General features: G+C 49.1%; 1 protein-coding gene across 1 annotated transcript; it reads left to right on the top strand.

Annotated features, from left to right (window-relative positions):
* The first annotated feature begins 7,410 nt into the window (after nt 1-7,410).
* Nucleotides 7,411-16,746, top strand: Otp (orthopedia homeobox). The gene is made up of 3 exons (XM_063258391.1): nt 7,411-7,892; nt 9,161-9,570; nt 15,043-16,746. The coding sequence occupies exons 1-3, from the start codon at nt 7,856-7,858 to the stop codon at nt 15,571-15,573; spliced, it is 978 nt and encodes a 325-aa protein (XP_063114461.1). The 5' UTR covers nt 7,411-7,855; the 3' UTR covers nt 15,574-16,746.
* The last annotated feature ends 345 nt before the right edge of the window (nt 16,747-17,091 follow it).

Here is a 17,091-nt window from a genome sequence, read left to right as displayed (position 1 = left end):
TAACATGAGAACAAGGAAGAGTACCCCATTAACATCCAGCACTCAAGCAAGGTACGCTCTTTCTTGGAATCTTAGGCTTCTGGTTCAGAAGAAAATGTTAACAGAGCAGGTGGAAGAGGATGAGAGTACACACCCTGAAACAGCGCTGGGAACAGCACTGTGGTGGAGTGTGGGCTTGCAATGCAAGGCCCCTGGCCTGGCCTGTCATCCTTTGAATCTTAATGTTCCCTACATGTTGAAGGCTAGTTTCCAGTCTGTAGAGCTACAGTCTGAGGCCAAGCAGGAATTTGTCCATTGGGCGTGTGCCCTTAAAAGGTTTTGGAACCAGTACCCTCCTTTCTCCTTCCCTCTCTTGGTAACATGAAGCACTGCCAATCACTCCTCATTATGATAATGAGTATGGTTACTATCTCACCACAGGCTCCAATACAATGGAACCATGGGATCATGGGCTGAAACCTCCTAAACCATGAGCCACAATAAACCTTTCTTTCTTATAAATTGTTCATTGTATGTTCTCTGTCACAGAAACAAAAAGCCAACTGATACAGAATCTCGAAAGGAGACCAAACCAAACTACTTCCTGGAAGTCTCTCTCTCCCACTAGGTCCAAATTCCTGAGGACCACAATTAGTGATGGCCACACGTGACTATGAGCTCAACCAGGCCAAGGGTTTGTTCATCTTCGTGTCTCCTCCTGTGCCCACTAGCTAACATGTAGTAAGTGCTCAGTAAGTATCAGTGGGATGAATAAGAAAAAGTGTCAGCCTCTCTGTCAGTCACTGTGTCCATACTGTTTCCCTGCTCACTCGAGAATGATTTTAAAACGATGACACTGAATGAAGAAGACGAAAAGCCAAATCGGAAGTAAATGATGAGATCGCTGCAGCTGGAGCCTGGAGTGTGCATGTGGGGAGTATGGGGTAAAGAAGGCAGGCTCGGAACACCTAAGCTAATGAAGCCAGAAAGGTCAGAGCAACCAGTTTTGGAGTAATTTACATTTGCTTTTGAAAATCGGGAGGTTAAAACATGCAGTGGTGGCTTCCCCAGTACTTTACCAGAGTTTGGACAATGACTTGGGGAGAACAAGAAGCCAGAGGTCCTCGCAGGCCTGGACTCCAGGCCTGCAGGGGGCCGCACCTGCTCACAGCACTGCACACCCTCGGACCCCGACCTGCGGACCGGGCGGCGCCCGCGGAGAAGTTGGGCTGTTCGGTGACTGCGCCATCCACCCGAGCCTCATTACCACCTCTTAATGAGACCCCTTTAGTCCGTGACGTGCAACCGCTCCATCTCATTAAGGAAATCGCTCTTCAATGCTGATTATTTTATTTGCAGCCATAATTATATTTCTTTCGGCTAAATCACGGTTTAATCGAGCCCACATGGAGGGCAGCAGCACTAATTACGGCGGGGGATGCGGCGGGCGCGGGCGCGGGCGCGGGGCGCGGGCGCGGGGCGCGGGCGCGGGGCGCGGGCGCGGCGGGGCGGGGCCGGGCTCAAACACAACAACTTATTACTTCTAATTCCCCGACTGTCACCAAATCACCTGCACGAAACAAGAATCTAATTTGTTAAGCTGGCATGTCTGCAGATGGAAGATCGATCTTCTCTGTAGATTTCTCTAATTGAGTGAATATAGACGCCCCGAATGAGCTGTGCTGGGCGGCGGGGAGGGGACGGGGCCTGGGACTGGGGCGGGATGGGGGGAGGCTGGGGACGGGAGGGAGGGCAGCGAGGGAGGGCAGAGGGAGCGGGGCCGTGTGGGCAGGGAGGGGAGGCCGGCTGCGCCAGGGCCGGAAGGCGGAGGGCGCGGGACGCGACGGGACGGGACGGGACGGAGAGGGCAGGAAGGAACCGCAGCAGGGCTGGGGCCGCGGAGGAGGGCAGGGAACACCGAGAGACCACCCCACGCGTGGGGCGGTGTCCTCTGCACCCCGCCTCCCTGCCTGGCCGCCCCGGGACTCGAAGTGGCGGAGGAGAGGGGCCCGGTGCTGTTCCCCGGAACCGCAGCCCCAGAGGACAGAGGCCCGGCCGGGCGGGGCCGGGGCTGGGGGAGGGCGGCTCCCACCAACAGTTTACGGATCACATTTGTTTTTCTGGTGATTTTATTAAAAGTCACTCCGCATCTCCAGAATGCGTGAAAATATCTACTTTCCACTCAGATACACCGCATTAACTTGTTGGAGGCGAATTTGTTTGTTTGTCTATTTTATTTATTTGCTAGATAAGATTGATGCAGTCTTATTAGCGCTATATCTAGTTATAGAAGGAGATAAGGATGAGATATTTTTTCTTTTTATTCCAATTACTAGCCTTGTCACCTAACTGAATAACTGATATATGATTATTTATGCTGAGTAAATAGAAATCAGAAAAGCATCGAACTTAACACATACAAACAAAATCTCTATGTCACTTATTATATTCCTTGTAGCTAATTGGGGCCATTAAAATTACAGGGTAAAAGGCAGAGAGAGAGAGACAGAGAGAGAGAGAGAGAGAGAGAGAGTCAGAAGTGCGTGCATACTGATCTATCGTTGTTTTGTGTAGAGGTTTCTGCATTGAGGGCTGCCAGTGTCAGCTGTCAGAAGGAAACGATGAGTAGGGGAGGGGGGAAGCAAGGAACTGACCCCTGCTCCCACGAAGAGCCACTCAGATGGACTGTTTGGTTACAGTTTGCAAATTCAAATGTGTGGGAAACTGTTTATTCCAGAAAAAAATAATTTCTCTCGGGCTTCTATATTGAGAAAGGATACGGGATATGCAAGCCGGGTGGAGCAGGTTTCCTAGCACAGCCCCACCATGTGAATGGACCTCGGTGGCCAGGAGCAGCTCACCGTCCCCACTAGGTACGCATATTATGCGCAGGCAACCTTCAGCCTGAGCCTAGTAAGTACAGACAGGAAGTCCCGGCCTGTGGATGCTCGCAGTTTGACTAGGAAGCTGGGAACCTGGGTCCTATGGGCCATTTCTGTGGCCACGGGCCCAGGTGGTTGCATCGAGCGGACCATCGCACTGATAGTGGCTTGGAGGCTTGGGCTCCGGCCTGAGTGGCTAGGAGTCCTAGACCTCGGCGTCTGCCCTGCAGAGACCCTTCGAAGGCTTGCCATCGGCCTTCTAAGTGCGAAGTGCGCAGTGCGCAGCCTGGGCACTAAGCTGGAGCCCTTGCTATAATCTCCCGGGTTAGGAATCTCCAGAGGGCCTTTGTGACTGAGAGGTGCGCACACATTTGGTGCCCTTTGCAGGGACGGCCACCCTCTCGGATTCCTTTCCTTCTGCTCACCTCACCCTCAAGTTGACTCCTACAAATCAGCCTTCCATGGTGCAGCCCCACACTCTAAGGTGGCCAATTGTGATACACAGACCTTGCTCAAGCCGGGGAGGGCAGCGAGGGCCCGGCCAGGAAGCACAGATTCTGTGATCAAAACTGGCTGAGTGCGCAGCATGGTCACGTTTGTTCCAGACACAGTGGGCGCGAGTCTCTTGCATTGCCCGCCCGAACTTCCGGACCCACTGTGGTCTCCCCCGCCCCCAGTCTAAAGCAGGCTTGAGGAACAGGATCTGATCTGCCGTTGGGTTTGGGTTATTGCATATCTGGAAGAGTAAACAGGAGTGTTCAAGTCACTTGATTTGTTTTCTGTAAGCAAATAATACCCAAAAGCATGGCTGTAATTTACCACGAATTAAAATTGATTCTTTTCATCAGGCAAGAAGATAGGAGAATGTGAGATCATTAATTATTGAGGGAGGCGCTCCTCATTAACGGGAACAATGTTACAATTCAGCGTTTAATAGCAGGAATGTGAATAATAACGCAGCATATTTCAGCCCACTGTCTGCAAAGAAAAGACAGCAGTATACAAACAACCCGAACAGCCCGGAAAGTTGCATTTGACAAACACCAGAGGTTTCCCTAAGTGGAAGAAGCAATTAGAGCTCCGGCACCCAGATCCTCCTGGAGCACTCGGTATACATTTTTATTCTCTCTCCGACTCTGTCACGACAAAGGGTACATAATGAATGCAGAAGTACAATTAGAGAGAAAATCAGAACCTCAGCGCTAAGCTGCACGGCTGCATGTGGAAGGTGCTGCGTCCGGGCTTGCACCCCGCCCCCGCCCCCCAGTTCAGCCGCACCACATCCCCAAATCTTGCTCTGCAATGGCATCGTGGCATGGCAGGAGGAAAGACACGGTTTGTGTCCTTGCTGTGCTTGTAATTTACATAATCAGTCATCAAACTTTTGGTTTTTAAAAAATTTTGTCTCCCAGAAGGCTGGCGTCCCGCACAGCCAGCGGTTTCCCGTCTCGGTCTGCGCACCAGGCCGGGGGAGCGCGGAGCCGGCTCCAGGCCTTTGAACGCTCTTTGTGCTTCGTTAAAAAGGAGAAGGAGGGGAAGGAGGAAGGAAAAATGACTTCCCTGCATCGCCCCTTGGCAGGCTCTTGTACAAAATTCAATCTCTATTTTTTATGAGAAGTAAACTGTCTAAATAAATTTTATTAGGGGCAACCAATATATTTTCTGGTAGTTCCCTTTGTTCCACTTCTACGTGTGTGTAACAATCTAAAACCTATTTATTGAGGAAAAATCACTGGATCCGTCATAGAAAATCCTTTTACTTTGCTGTGAAGTGATTTCTGAAGACATTCTTGTCATTCCGAAGATTTGGGGGCCATCACGCCAAAGGCTCGCCTTGTTAGGGACCTCAGCTCCCGTGATCATGTGGGAAATGCCTTAAATTATCAACAGCAATGGGCCTGACTGGCACTTTCCCGGCTGCCCGAGAACGCGGGAAGAAGAGAGGAATAAAACTCGGGAAAACACAGCCCGGGCTGCCCAGGTGCAGCCAGACGTCGGCAGAAGCAAGCTGCGAGGGAGCCGGCGCGGGGGATTTTCTGGCCTTCCGCGCCCTCCCCACGCGAGGCCACCCACGCAGACCGCCCCTCCCACGCGCGGATTTCTGTTTTCATCTCTCTTCCCCTTCCCCGCTTTCGCTGCGAAGTCTTGGAAGAAATGATTTAGTTTGTTTATACTGCTATAAAAATCAAGACCAATAGAAAAGTCATAAAACGAAGCGGGCTATCAATCACGCCGTAACATTGTTATTCAGCGGTTACTAACAGAGATGGATAATCCTTTGATTTCGTCCCATTGTTATTACTCTGATATGCCTTCACATTAACTATTACACATTTATTTATTGACCTGAAACATACAACAAAATAGAATCTACCAGCCAGTGTGCGCAGAGGCCACGGCCCGGCCTGGCTGAGCGGGCAGCCGTGGGAGGGACACGCGCTCTCGTGGGTGGGTGCTCAAGTGCAGACCTGTGGCCCACGCCCCGCCGCGGCCCTGGGAGCCACGGCTCCTCCTTGGGTCCCTCTGGGTGGGGTCCGGAGCCATTGCAGTGCGGGCCTACGTAGGCCTGCGGGTTTAGGGGAACAGTTTAGGGGAGCAAGGTGCAGATGCCCGGCCTCCCTACCTCCTGAAACACACTCCCACCTCTTCTCTGCATTACGGCCAGGATTCCTCAAAAATCCCATCCGGGTGGGAAGACCCGCCTCGAGTCCCTGGACCTGCGGGACCAGGTGTAAGCCTCGAGCTGGGTTCCCAGTGCCCACTACCCGACAGGGCTGCTGACCGGTCTCCGCTTGCTGTGCGCTCCCGCACTTTAGCTTCTAAGAGCGGGGTTTTGTTAGGGAGGGAGCTTTTGTTGGAGAGGCTCTGTTTGCTTCAGGTCTTGGAATTCTTTCATCTACTCCCTGATAGAACCTTTCTCAAAAGGGCACCAGGCGCCTGCCAAGAGCCTTGCAGCTCTGCCAAGCCCAGCTCCACCTAGGCTGCCTTGGTACCGAATAGCCACCGGCCAGGCCCAGAGTTTCTGGTAAGGCGAACTCCATGGCTCCCAAGGAACCGTGCAGTAGATGTCCCTGCATTCACACATGTGTGTGCATGGGTGAGGGCACACACACACACACACACACGTCATAAAACGTGTGTGTGTGTGTGTGTGTGTGTGTGTGTGTGTGTGTGTGAGAGAGAGAGAGAGAGAGAGAGAGAGAGAGAGAGAGAGAGAGAGACTCAATGGGCTGCAAGAAGGAAGGAGAAAATAAAACTACCCCAGAGTTCGCCTTGCCGCCTCCTTTGTCTCTTTGCTCGTCTCTGTCACACACGGCTGAAGACACACGTGCGCGCGCGGGGGGGGGGTGTACACACACACACACACACACACACACACACAATTCCTCTCGCATCTGCTCTCCAGCAGCATCTCCAATGTTTTGTGTAAGTCAATTGGATGGCGAACAAAAAAAGCCATTTGCTCGGTATTATTTAAAACAGACTTCATAGGGCCACCCTTTTGTGGAAGCTTTATTTGCACTAAATGAATAATCTTAATTGCATCACTCTCGAATTAAAAATCAATGTTAATCAAGTTGAGAGTAGTAAATATCAGTTTTCATTGTGCCTGGGTAGAGGGCATTTTTCTTGTGTTGCAAATAAAAATACAAGTCCAATAACTTTAAAAGAGCATTATGTTCTGCTGCAAATACAATTGAAACGGATTGTTTAGGAGTAGATCAGAAATGGTACAGAATTTTGCACTTAATTTCCTCAGTTATCATTTACAATAAGAACCTCTGGGCTTGACAGCCAAGTCTAAACAGTAGTAAATTAGTACAAATTTATACTGATTTTACTCTAATAATCGTAATAAAAGCTTATAGATTTGGCACTAATTACATAAATGCCTAATGATCTTGAAAATTACTCTGGTTAGAAATATATTACTAATCTAAACTTTGTTGTTGGCTGGCTCTGAAAAATCAGAACATTAGAAATGGTTCGCTTCACTTGTGCAAAGCACTTTAAATTGTTCAAGTAGTATAACATATTCGGGAGGAAAATAAAGAGCATTTAATTTTATTTACAGCCTTGGTGAAGTTGGGAGGCGAGCTGAACTTAGAAACTTTGACCACAAGAACAGGTTAAGGGCCAGCCTGCGAGCGTGGGCTGGAGAGAGCAGCGGAGGCAGCATTGCGAGAAGGGTGCACGGCGCAGGGACGCACGCTGCGCGCAGGCCGGAGAAGCAGACGTCCTGCACCCACACCCGCAGCGCCTGGGCAGCCAGCGTCCCCTTTGCACTCTAGGCAGGCTGCGGGTTGGGGCTCCGTAGGCCCCAGAGCCTCGCGTGGGCGCCTGGATCCTGGCGCGGGCCTGCTGAGCTGCAGCGAAGTCTGGGCGCGGTGTGCAGGCCGTGGCGAACCCAGCGAGGACCACAACTGGCCAGTGTGGCCCGGGACGCGCGGGAGGGGCAACTCGGGTCACGCGGATGGCACGCCCCGCTCTGGTCTCTGCCCGGAGCCCGCTCCTGGAAGAGTCTGGCTCTGAGAGCCGGAGCTGCGCCTGAGAAGCCGGCAGGGCAGGACCTGGGGAAGGCAGGGTGTGCCGGGGAGCAGCCGGGGAAGCACTTGCGGGCCCGCCCGGAGGGCGAGACGCCGCCGCTGCTCTGTTGCTCCAGGGGCTGAGGCTGCCAGGGCTGCGGCCGCCGCCTCCTCCGGGCGGGCGGGCGGAGTGGGGGACTCTCCAGGCGCTGACATTTGCAGGCTGCCCTCCTGATTGGTCCCCTCGCCGAGCTGCTCACGGGTTCATTCAACTGTTAAGCACCTCCCCGTCTCTCTAAAGGACATTATAATGCAAGAAGCCCCCTTTTTAACCACAAACCGAATTTTCTTTCATTTAGGTGATCTATATATATCTATATCGCATAGCTTATAGCTTATATCTATTTTAAATAACTTAAAGCCGCTAAAATTTGGGGGGGAACAGCTTTCGCCCTGGAGCGGTGCGCGATGCTGTCTCACGCCGACCTCCTGGACGCCAGGCTAGGTGAGTGTGCGTCTCGCGCCCGGCAGCCAGGAGAAGCCGGGACAGGAAATTGTCAATTTGTTCCTTATTTTACCTTAATGTGCCCTAAATGGACTAATTTCTTTAAAAGTAATTGTGCTGTATTAAAGTTTAATTTGATTTAACATCGTCTTTTAAAAAAAATCTATGGAATATGTAGAACCAAAAGAAGGAGTTGGGGAATGTTGCTAGTTTTTGTTTTTCTTATTTTTTCTCCCTCCTACCCTTTATGGTTTTTTTCCCCTTAAAGGCGACCTGCCTTGTGAAACACCCTTGTTTAGAGGGGTTTCTTTTTCTTTTTCTCTCCTGTTTGCTTTGATCTGGGATTTCTTTCTTCCTTTATTTCTCTCTCCCCACTCTCTGCTCTCCTTCACCTTGTCTAAGAAGGTTGAATTTGTTTTAAAAAGAATGTGGCAGGAAGCAGGAGCTGCTACCATCGGAGTGAATTTGCTAAGTGTGCTGATTGAGAAGAAGAAAAACAAAGTTTGTCCTCGCAGGGATGACTACCTTCTGCAAGGGTTTCAGCTTTTCCGATGGCTGAGCAGAATACACCTTTTACTTCTTAAAGAAAAGTTGAATCCTCTCAAGTTTGACTCGCTGTTTTGTCTGTAGAGTTTCCTGAGTTTCTATGATGCCATCTGGTTTGCTGGGCTCTGGGTTTCTGGTTCAGGAATCTTTGGTGATGGATGTGACTCAATTTCTCAAACACTTTCTCTGATTTGAGGGGGGAGGCGGAGATGATTTGGGTTGATTTCGTGGGGTGGCAGGTTTGGAGACTTACTTATCTTCCAAAGTGAAAGGAAATCCGGCAGGCCACAGAGTTGGAGAGACTAAATTGAGGTGCGGCAGTAGCCAAGGAAGTATTTAATTTTCTTTCTTTTTCCCCATCACTGGGGTCTAAGGATTTATTCTCGACTTCCTGTGTGTGGGGGTCGGGGGTACAAATTTTGAAAGAGCGTCGGGGGCATCTCTTATTGCTGGGCCTGAGGGTGTTTTATTGCAGGAGAAAAGAAAGCCTGTGCTTGTTTACCACCAAGGCAGCTGCGGAGAGAGGCGAAAGGGCCAGGAGGTGTTGCTCCGGCCTGGCTGACCAAACCTGGGGAAGCCGGACTTGTGCCCTGGTAGTTTCGTCCTTGGGGCGAGCTCGGGCGCGGACGGCGCGGACGGCGCGGAGGGCCGAAGATGGGGCTGAAGAACAGCGTGAGGAAGATAGCATCTCAGTAACGCTCACGACCTCCTTCCCTCCTCAGGTATGAAAGATGCCGCCGAGCTGCTGGGCCACCGGGAGGCGGTGAAGTGTAGGTTGGGCGTGGGGGGCTCGGACCCCGGGGGTCATCCAGGGGACCTGGCGCCCAACACGGACCCAGTCGAGGGAGCCACTTTGCTGCCCGGAGAGGACATCACCACCGTGGGCTCCACTCCGGCTTCTCTGGCCGTAAGCGCCAAAGACCCAGACAAGCAGCCCGGGCCCCAAGGTGGCCCGAACCCCAACCAAGCCGGCCAGCAGCAGGGCCAGCAGAAGCAGAAGCGCCACAGGACGCGCTTCACCCCCGCGCAGCTCAACGAGTTGGAGAGGAGCTTCGCCAAGACCCACTACCCCGATATCTTCATGCGCGAGGAGCTGGCGCTGCGAATCGGGCTGACCGAGTCGCGAGTGCAGGTACGCGAGGCTCCAGCGGGCGGAAGGTCAGCAGGCGGTGGGAGGACTTGGCGAAGGGAGTCGGGTATTTCCTTTCCCTCTCCGGAACCCTGGCCACATTTGCACACGTGGGTCGAGCTAGCTGCTTCTCTGCCCAGAAATTAGTCCCATCGCCATCTCCCCGTGGACACGCTAGGCCCACCGGCGTAGCCACCACCCCGCCGAACGTCCTCAGCCGAAGCGCAGTGTCGCGCCTGTCCAGAGGCAACTCCGCGGCCTGGGCAGCCGCGCCAGCGCGCGCCCCCACTCCAGTACTGACAAGTATTTTATTATCTCTAATGAGCTCCTGTGAAGCATTTGGGTAAAAGGGGGAACACAACAATGGTACAGAAAACACGACGAGAGAGGAGTGAAGTGCGATGAGCACCTTTAAAAAAAGAGCTACACCCGCATTTCCCCGCGTAGCTTCTTTTTCCTAAATATATTTTCTTGTCCACTCTCATGCAAAATACCCCTCAGCTTTGATGGTCACAAGGTTTTCACCACCCACCAGTGCCTTCGCAGCCTAGGAGCCCTGGAGATTTTGTTTGTTCGTTTAAATTTTTTAGATTCCTCCAAGGAAACTGAGAGGGAGCGGTTTGGTGGAAAAACGAAGGCTTTCAACTGTATATATCTGTTCCAAAGAACAAATATGTAGAGCGGGAAAGGTTGCTTGCTAATGGATGAGTCAGTGTTAACCCCTTATTCTTACTGAACCACACTTTAAGTTGTAAGTTATATACAGTATATCTAGAGAATTGTATCTATGACTTTTCAAAATTAAAGACTAAACTAATAAGCCCGATTAATTCAAGATTTATTTTACGGTTTCTAAAGCATGAAAACCATCAAATATTTTTAGGGACAGGTGCTTGAAAGTGAAATCCCAGGTGAGTTGGTTTATGAGCTGTCCAGGGTGCTGAAAAAATCTTCCTTTGCTGTCTTGACATATTGGTATTTTCAGTCCCGCATTTTGGGAGTCAACCTGACTAGTATGTTAGATCAGTGCCATCGGCTTTTATAAATTAACTGTAAAGGCCTCAGTTGCTTAATATGTGATCTTAGTGAACGGCGATGGTGTCCATTATCACAGAGTTGAATATTTCTATTTCCACTTGGCATCTAAAAAATCATCTAAATGAGGAAAAGTAGTACAGTACTTCTGTTCTAATAGTCAATGAATATCATTTGGGACTTAAAACAGTCAAATTAATAAAGTAATATTCAGGGTAGAACATAGTGATTAACATTTTGATTCAATATAACTTCGGGTGGTTTTCTTAGTGAACTCTGAAAGGGCTGAACCACAGGCCACTGAAATTTTTGCACTAAAAGAATCTTAATTGTATTGTGCGGATATGTATAGTAATGTCCTTTAAACTCTTAATTTTCCCCCTTACAACACTATGCAAATTATAATGTTGGAGGTTAAAAATTCGTAAAATTTGCTTTTTTGTCCAACAGAAATATTAACTATTAATTTTTTAAAAGAGTAAAATGCTGTGTCTTAACTAGATATACTGGTAATTAAAATAGAATCACAAATAAAATACAACTGGACAACTGGTTTTATGAAAAAAAAGACAATGAGGTCTATAAACTTTATTGGGTCTTCCAAAGGTTAATGACAGTGATTCTTTTAATGGAAAAAGTTGTAAATGAAGTAAAATATAGATAATATAGTAGAAATATAGATAATATAGTAGAAATAGTTATTTGCAAGAAGCACACAAAAATATGCAAGAAGAAAGAGACAAAGTACTTTAATTGTTCCAGCATAACGTTCAACCAAAGATAATAGCTTGAGACTGTTGATAGAAACAATTTAATAGAATGGCAATTTCAATATTTTTAAAAATAATGTTTCATAGTTTGAAAAGTAATCAGATCAACATAACCTTCTTAATTAACATTTCAAAATGATTAACATATAGTGTAATGAAAAAATAATTTATGGAAAATGTGTTTACTTCACCATTCACTGTATCATTGCTCCTTGACCAAATTCAAATTAAATAGTAATTGGTTTATGTTGGTATATGATAAGTACTTCATAGTTTTCTTTATAGTTAACAGATTGCCACACATTCTTTTCAGTATGTGGGCCACTGTACTGATTAAGAATGATCTAAACATTTAATTTATTGCGATTGTATGTTTTCAGAGATGCTTTTTGAATCTAGGCTAAATTATGCAATATACTCATTTTTAATCTATATCTGATATACATCACACTTTAAGCATTAAAGTACCTCTACTCACATGGAGGCCAATACCGTGTCTGGTATTGCTCCCCTTTTCTGCCTAGTGTAATAAAACCATTCCTTTTATAGCATGCCATTATTAGAAACCAATTTCAGAATTATTTATAACCTGGAATGGCTTATTAAGCAGCAATGCGAGAATCATGCAAATTACGCGATCAAATGCAATATAATAAGCATAATCATTAGTCTCTAGCACGGATTAATTAACTTTCAATATTTTATTTACATAAAAACCAAATCAGTGAAATAACTTCTGCACAGTCAGGCTTGCCTTTCAATATTTTATACGAACAAAAATAATGTGCTGTAATTCCACTGACCGTGTCCCCCAGAATGGCCCTGTCACCTGCCACATCTTAATAGGGGGACAAGCTGAGAGTATTTTCTAGTTTTCTAATGGAATGAGAAATTGCATTTTCTCCCTCTCCCAGCACTATTAAAGTGTAATGAATTCGGCCCAGAGTTCACGGCTGGCTGATCAAAATGAACCTGAGATCTAGGCTTTAATATAGCTCCCCAGATTTCCTCCCAAATCTTCACATTAATCATTTGCTGGATTCCAATGAGATCTTCATAAAGCTTTTGCTTTGAGGGGGAAAAAGTAATATTCTTTCCTTCTCCCCCTCTTTCTCTATCTCTGAGCCATATATAGCTGGGGAATTAAATGGGCTATATATTTTAAAATACATTTACAGTATGTCTATATTACTGTAACAGCAGATATCATGAAAGTGGATTTTTAGATTCCAACCTCCATTAGATTCTCACTGTTGTATTAAGCATTTTCCAAGAAGGGCTGAATTTCAGACTGAGTACAAAGTTAGTGTGTGTCTGTGGTTAATATAGTTCCTGGAGTTGTCATCCGTGTATTCTGAAAATCTCCCTTAGGTTTTACCTGCATTTTAATCTGTCATGCTCTAGTTTTCAAGTGGAAACATTCACATTTTAAAAACATATGCATCATAGCTTGGAACAGAGGTGCTTGGATACTATACAGATTTTTTTCCCCAACCCCAGTAAACCATGAAATATAAAATAAGTGTAGCCATCATTTGACTACTAACCCTCAAAAACATAATTGAGCACGATTTTTCGATTATTCCTATAATATTCAGTTCTTTCGCATCTGTTCTCTTCTGCCTGTGTCTGAGCATATCCTAGGTTCAGAAATGTTTTGGGCAGTGATCTTTGCTTGAAATTATACTGGGCATTTTCTCCCTCTTTCTTCTGTCCCTCTCTCCAATTTCTCTATCACTTCCTGCCCTCCAAGCAACCTAACATTTCAGGATTCATCAGCACTTGCAGTGTATTAGGAACTGTTCTTGATTTTATAAGATAAGTTTAAAAATATATCTAGTACTGCATGGGAGACAAGGGGACCATGTGGACACGAGGTTTTCTGTTAAGGACCCCATTTTGTCCAACTCCTCAGCACTGCATGAGCACAACAAAAAGAACTTGTGGGGGTTTATCTCTCTTCAAAAGGTCACTAACAGCTCAATCCCACCACATTGATCCCATCCAGCATCAAGGGCCCTGTTTGCCTCATTAATCCAGCGGCCACCAGCGCTGGGGCTGCAGTGAGAAAGGTACAAGACATATTTACCCACTGCCAATACTGGCTGGGCAGCAATGCAGGAAATGGGGCAGCAAGCAGAGAAAGATGAAGTGCAGATGAGGGTGAGGGGAAGAGAGGAAGGCCAAGGCAGGCTCAGAGGGAAGCTTGCTTTGCAATGCCTTTCACATCGGTAGGCAGAGAGTCTTGAGCATAAGGCTGGCTTTCTGAGAAGGAAAGCAAGGATGTACTCTGATGTGTTAGCTAGTAAAATTACTGGGTTAAAGGATAGGAATAACCATTTGGATTACAAATACAGTGGTCAAACTGCAGTTGACCAAATTCTAAGAGGAAACTCAATCAGTATCTGAGGTGTGTCTTACATCATTTATTTTAGGTACTGCAGGTCTTCAGCTGACTAGATTTTAAAGTGCAAATCTGCCAAGTAAGCATGTTGGTGATTTTTTCCCCCAACATGCATTTGAATTTAAAAGATTAAATTCAAATAGGTAAAAATAGGAAGTTGTTTTGATCAGGCAACTCATGTCTTCCAGACAACTCCTTCCATGTGGTGTGAATTTGACTTTTGTAGGTACATTGTCCTAGTGGCGTCTGTTTTTCCTGGGCCAGTATTAAGGACAAAAGAGTAGGTTCATTTTCATTTAGAGTATATTTTACCAAATATATCTCCCTGAAAAAGGCTTCGGGTGTTTAAGCAAAATTAAATTTGTTTAGAGGTCGGGGATTTAGCTCAGTGGCATAAGTGCATGCCTGGCAAGCACTATGTTGTGAGTTTGATCCCTGGTACCAAAAAAAAATTAAATTTTTTCCTAACTAGTGTCTTTTAAACTTGATCTTTCATTTGTATTGAGAAGAAATTTTACTTCTAGATAATAAATGAAAGTGAGAGGTCCACTTGAGGCCTCCTTACTTGGTGACCTCAGTAAGTTAGTGAAAGGAATAGGCTTGAAGGTATTCAGCAGCGGGTGGCAGCACATGCTGTGGAGCCTAGACCAAAGATGCCCTTGGAGTGAGTTAGGAGACCTGGGGTAGCAGCACCAAGCGCTATAGAGGAACCCAAGCACCAAGGTAGCTCACCTGCTCACACAGATCACTATATTAACTTCTCTGCTCTGTCAACCGTGGTGTTGGGAGTTTTCTTTGTCTTTCAGTTTTGAAACTGGCCATGTCACCCATAGTCCTTTATCAATTTCCAAATTTCCAGCGTTTCTGAAGATTTTATACCCCCTCAGTGTTATAAAACACGCTATTAAGCCACATGGGTACGCATGTTTATTTTCATTTGTATACCTGTGGGCCGAGCCTTGACACACGTCTGCCTGCAGACCTATGCATCTGTGCAGTGCACTGAATGCTCCGGTGGGCAAGGGCATGATGAGCCCGGGGCAGAGCACCCTGGAGCTGGTAGGTGCGCGCTGAATGGGGGCGAGGAGCAGTGGAGAACTCGGATCTCAAGCCGAATGCGAGCCTCATTCGGCCGGCAGAGGGCGCTGGCTCGGCCTGGGGCTGACCACCTTCCTGGGACGCGGGTTTCTGGGGTCCCCGCCCTGCTCTCTACGGTCGCCCGGCTGCTAACGGCGCCTTGTCTCGTTCTCGCCCGGCCCGCTCCAGGTCTGGTTCCAGAACCGGCGCGCCAAGTGGAAGAAGCGCAAGAAGACCACCAACGTGTTCCGCGCGCCTGGCACGCTGCTACCCACGCCAGGCCTGCCTCAGTTTCCCTCCGCCGCGGCCGCCGCGGCCGCCGCCATGGGTGACAGCCTATGCTCCTTCCACGCAAACGACACCCGCTGGGCGGCGGCCGCCATGCCTGGCGTGTCGCAGCTGCCGCTGCCTCCGGCGCTGGGCAGGCAGCAGGCCATGGCGCAGTCGCTGTCGCAGTGCAGCCTGGCAGCCGGGCCGCCGCCCAACTCCATGGGGCTGTCCAACAGCTTGGCGGGCTCCAACGGCGCCGGGCTGCAGTCGCACCTCTACCAGCCCGCCTTCCCCGGCATGGTGCCCGCCTCCCTCCCCGGCCCCAGCAACGTGTCGGGGTCGCCCCAGCTCTGCAGCTCCCCGGACAGCAGCGACGTGTGGCGGGGCACGAGCATCGCCTCCCTCCGCCGCAAGGCGTTAGAGCACACAGTCTCCATGAGCTTCACCTAATGCAGTGCGACCCCCAGCCCGCGCAACCCCCGCACCCCACGCACCCCAGCCCGGGCGGCCCGCGGACCCCGCACCCGCCCCGTCCAGTCCTGTCCAACCCCGCCCCCGCGCGCCCGCCTCGCCCGCCCGCGCCCCTCGGCCCCTCGCGCGTCCCGCCTCGCCCTCCGCCCGCGGCCGGCAGGCAGAAAGCATCCTTCCCGCCATTCTACTTACCAGGGAGTCGACTCAGGATCTGAAATCAGACACCAATGGACTGGCTCGTGGGCAGAACACACACTCTCACTCTCGCTCACGCTCAGACACCACACGCGCGCGCGCACACGCATCCACTGTGCACCTCGGTCACACACGGACGTGTTCACGGGACAGCACAAGGTTAGGGACTTTGTGGTAAGGAACAAGCATCTGCTATCGACAGCCTCATCCGAGGGCCCCACTGAGAGGATGGACCCATCCTGGACTCTCGCTCTGGCCCCTTTCTTTCCTCCCCGCTACCCTGCCCTCGCCCAGCCCCAGGCACATGCCCTCTATTGGCTTGCAAAACGCCGCTTTCTTCGGTCTTAGTTTTGTCTGAGGGCGTAGAAGGGGAGCTTTCTCAGGAGGAACACGCCAGTGCTCTGGTGGCTGGAGTAGATTAAAGCAGTTAAGCGATGAAGCAGAGTGATCTTACCCATTTTGATAAGTCTTTCTAAGGAGGAATAAAATTAACACGTAAGCAAATTTTCCTTTTGTAAAAAAAGCAGAAGCCACATCTCTTTTCTGGATCCTTCAGGACTGGGATTTGTTTGCTTCCTTTTCCGTTTCTCTTCTCGCTGCTCTGTGCCCTTGGTTACTTTGTGGTCGTCCGTCCTGTGGTCCTCGTGCCCGGCGGCCGCCTACCGGCCGCCCATGGGCGCGCGCGGACACCTGCAACCCTCCAACTTTGTACAGAGAAACACAATCAGCTCTTTCTGCATGTGCTGGTCAAATCCCAACCCAGAGAACAGAAGCGCTAAGAATGAACAAACATGTGAAATAGGATGTTTTGTGTAGATAAAGCATTCTTGTTACATACTGGTCAATTTGTGATATGTTTTAACTTACTGTCTGTGCTTATTTATGGAATTTGGTTTTCTTAATAAATGTTTGAGCTAATACAAAGCATATTATTTGACCATTCCGGACAATTTTAAATCAAGGTAAATGTAAATGGATAAAATAAAATCTTTTTCAGTATGTGATATGGAGAACAACGGGTTTTGGTGTGACACTGGATGGCGGGAAGGGACAGGGCCATCCTAGGCTCCCCATTCGCGCTCCGTTGTCAGGACGTGGTGTTTGGGACGCGGGAGCTCGGGACAGTGCCTGCAGCACTGTTGGGTTCCGATTCAGGGCTGCACCCTGGACTCTCGCTCTGGCCCCTTTCTGAGGGCCTCCAGAGCGAGGCCCCGTGTTGGCTGCAGCGTCGAGCCCGCCAGGTTAGGCCCGAGTCCTGCGACCTGCAGGCCGGCAGCGCGGAGGCCGCGCCGGGAGCGTCCC

Source organism: Cavia porcellus, unplaced genomic scaffold (genome assembly GCF_034190915.1).
Source record: "Cavia porcellus strain 051 isolate PalLab524CR breed Dunkin Hartley unplaced genomic scaffold, mCavPor4.1 scaffold_11, whole genome shotgun sequence".
Lineage (NCBI taxonomy): Eukaryota > Metazoa > Chordata > Mammalia > Rodentia > Caviidae > Cavia > Cavia porcellus.
Note: the sequence above shows the minus strand (reverse complement) of the source record. Positions and strands in the feature narration are given on the sequence as shown.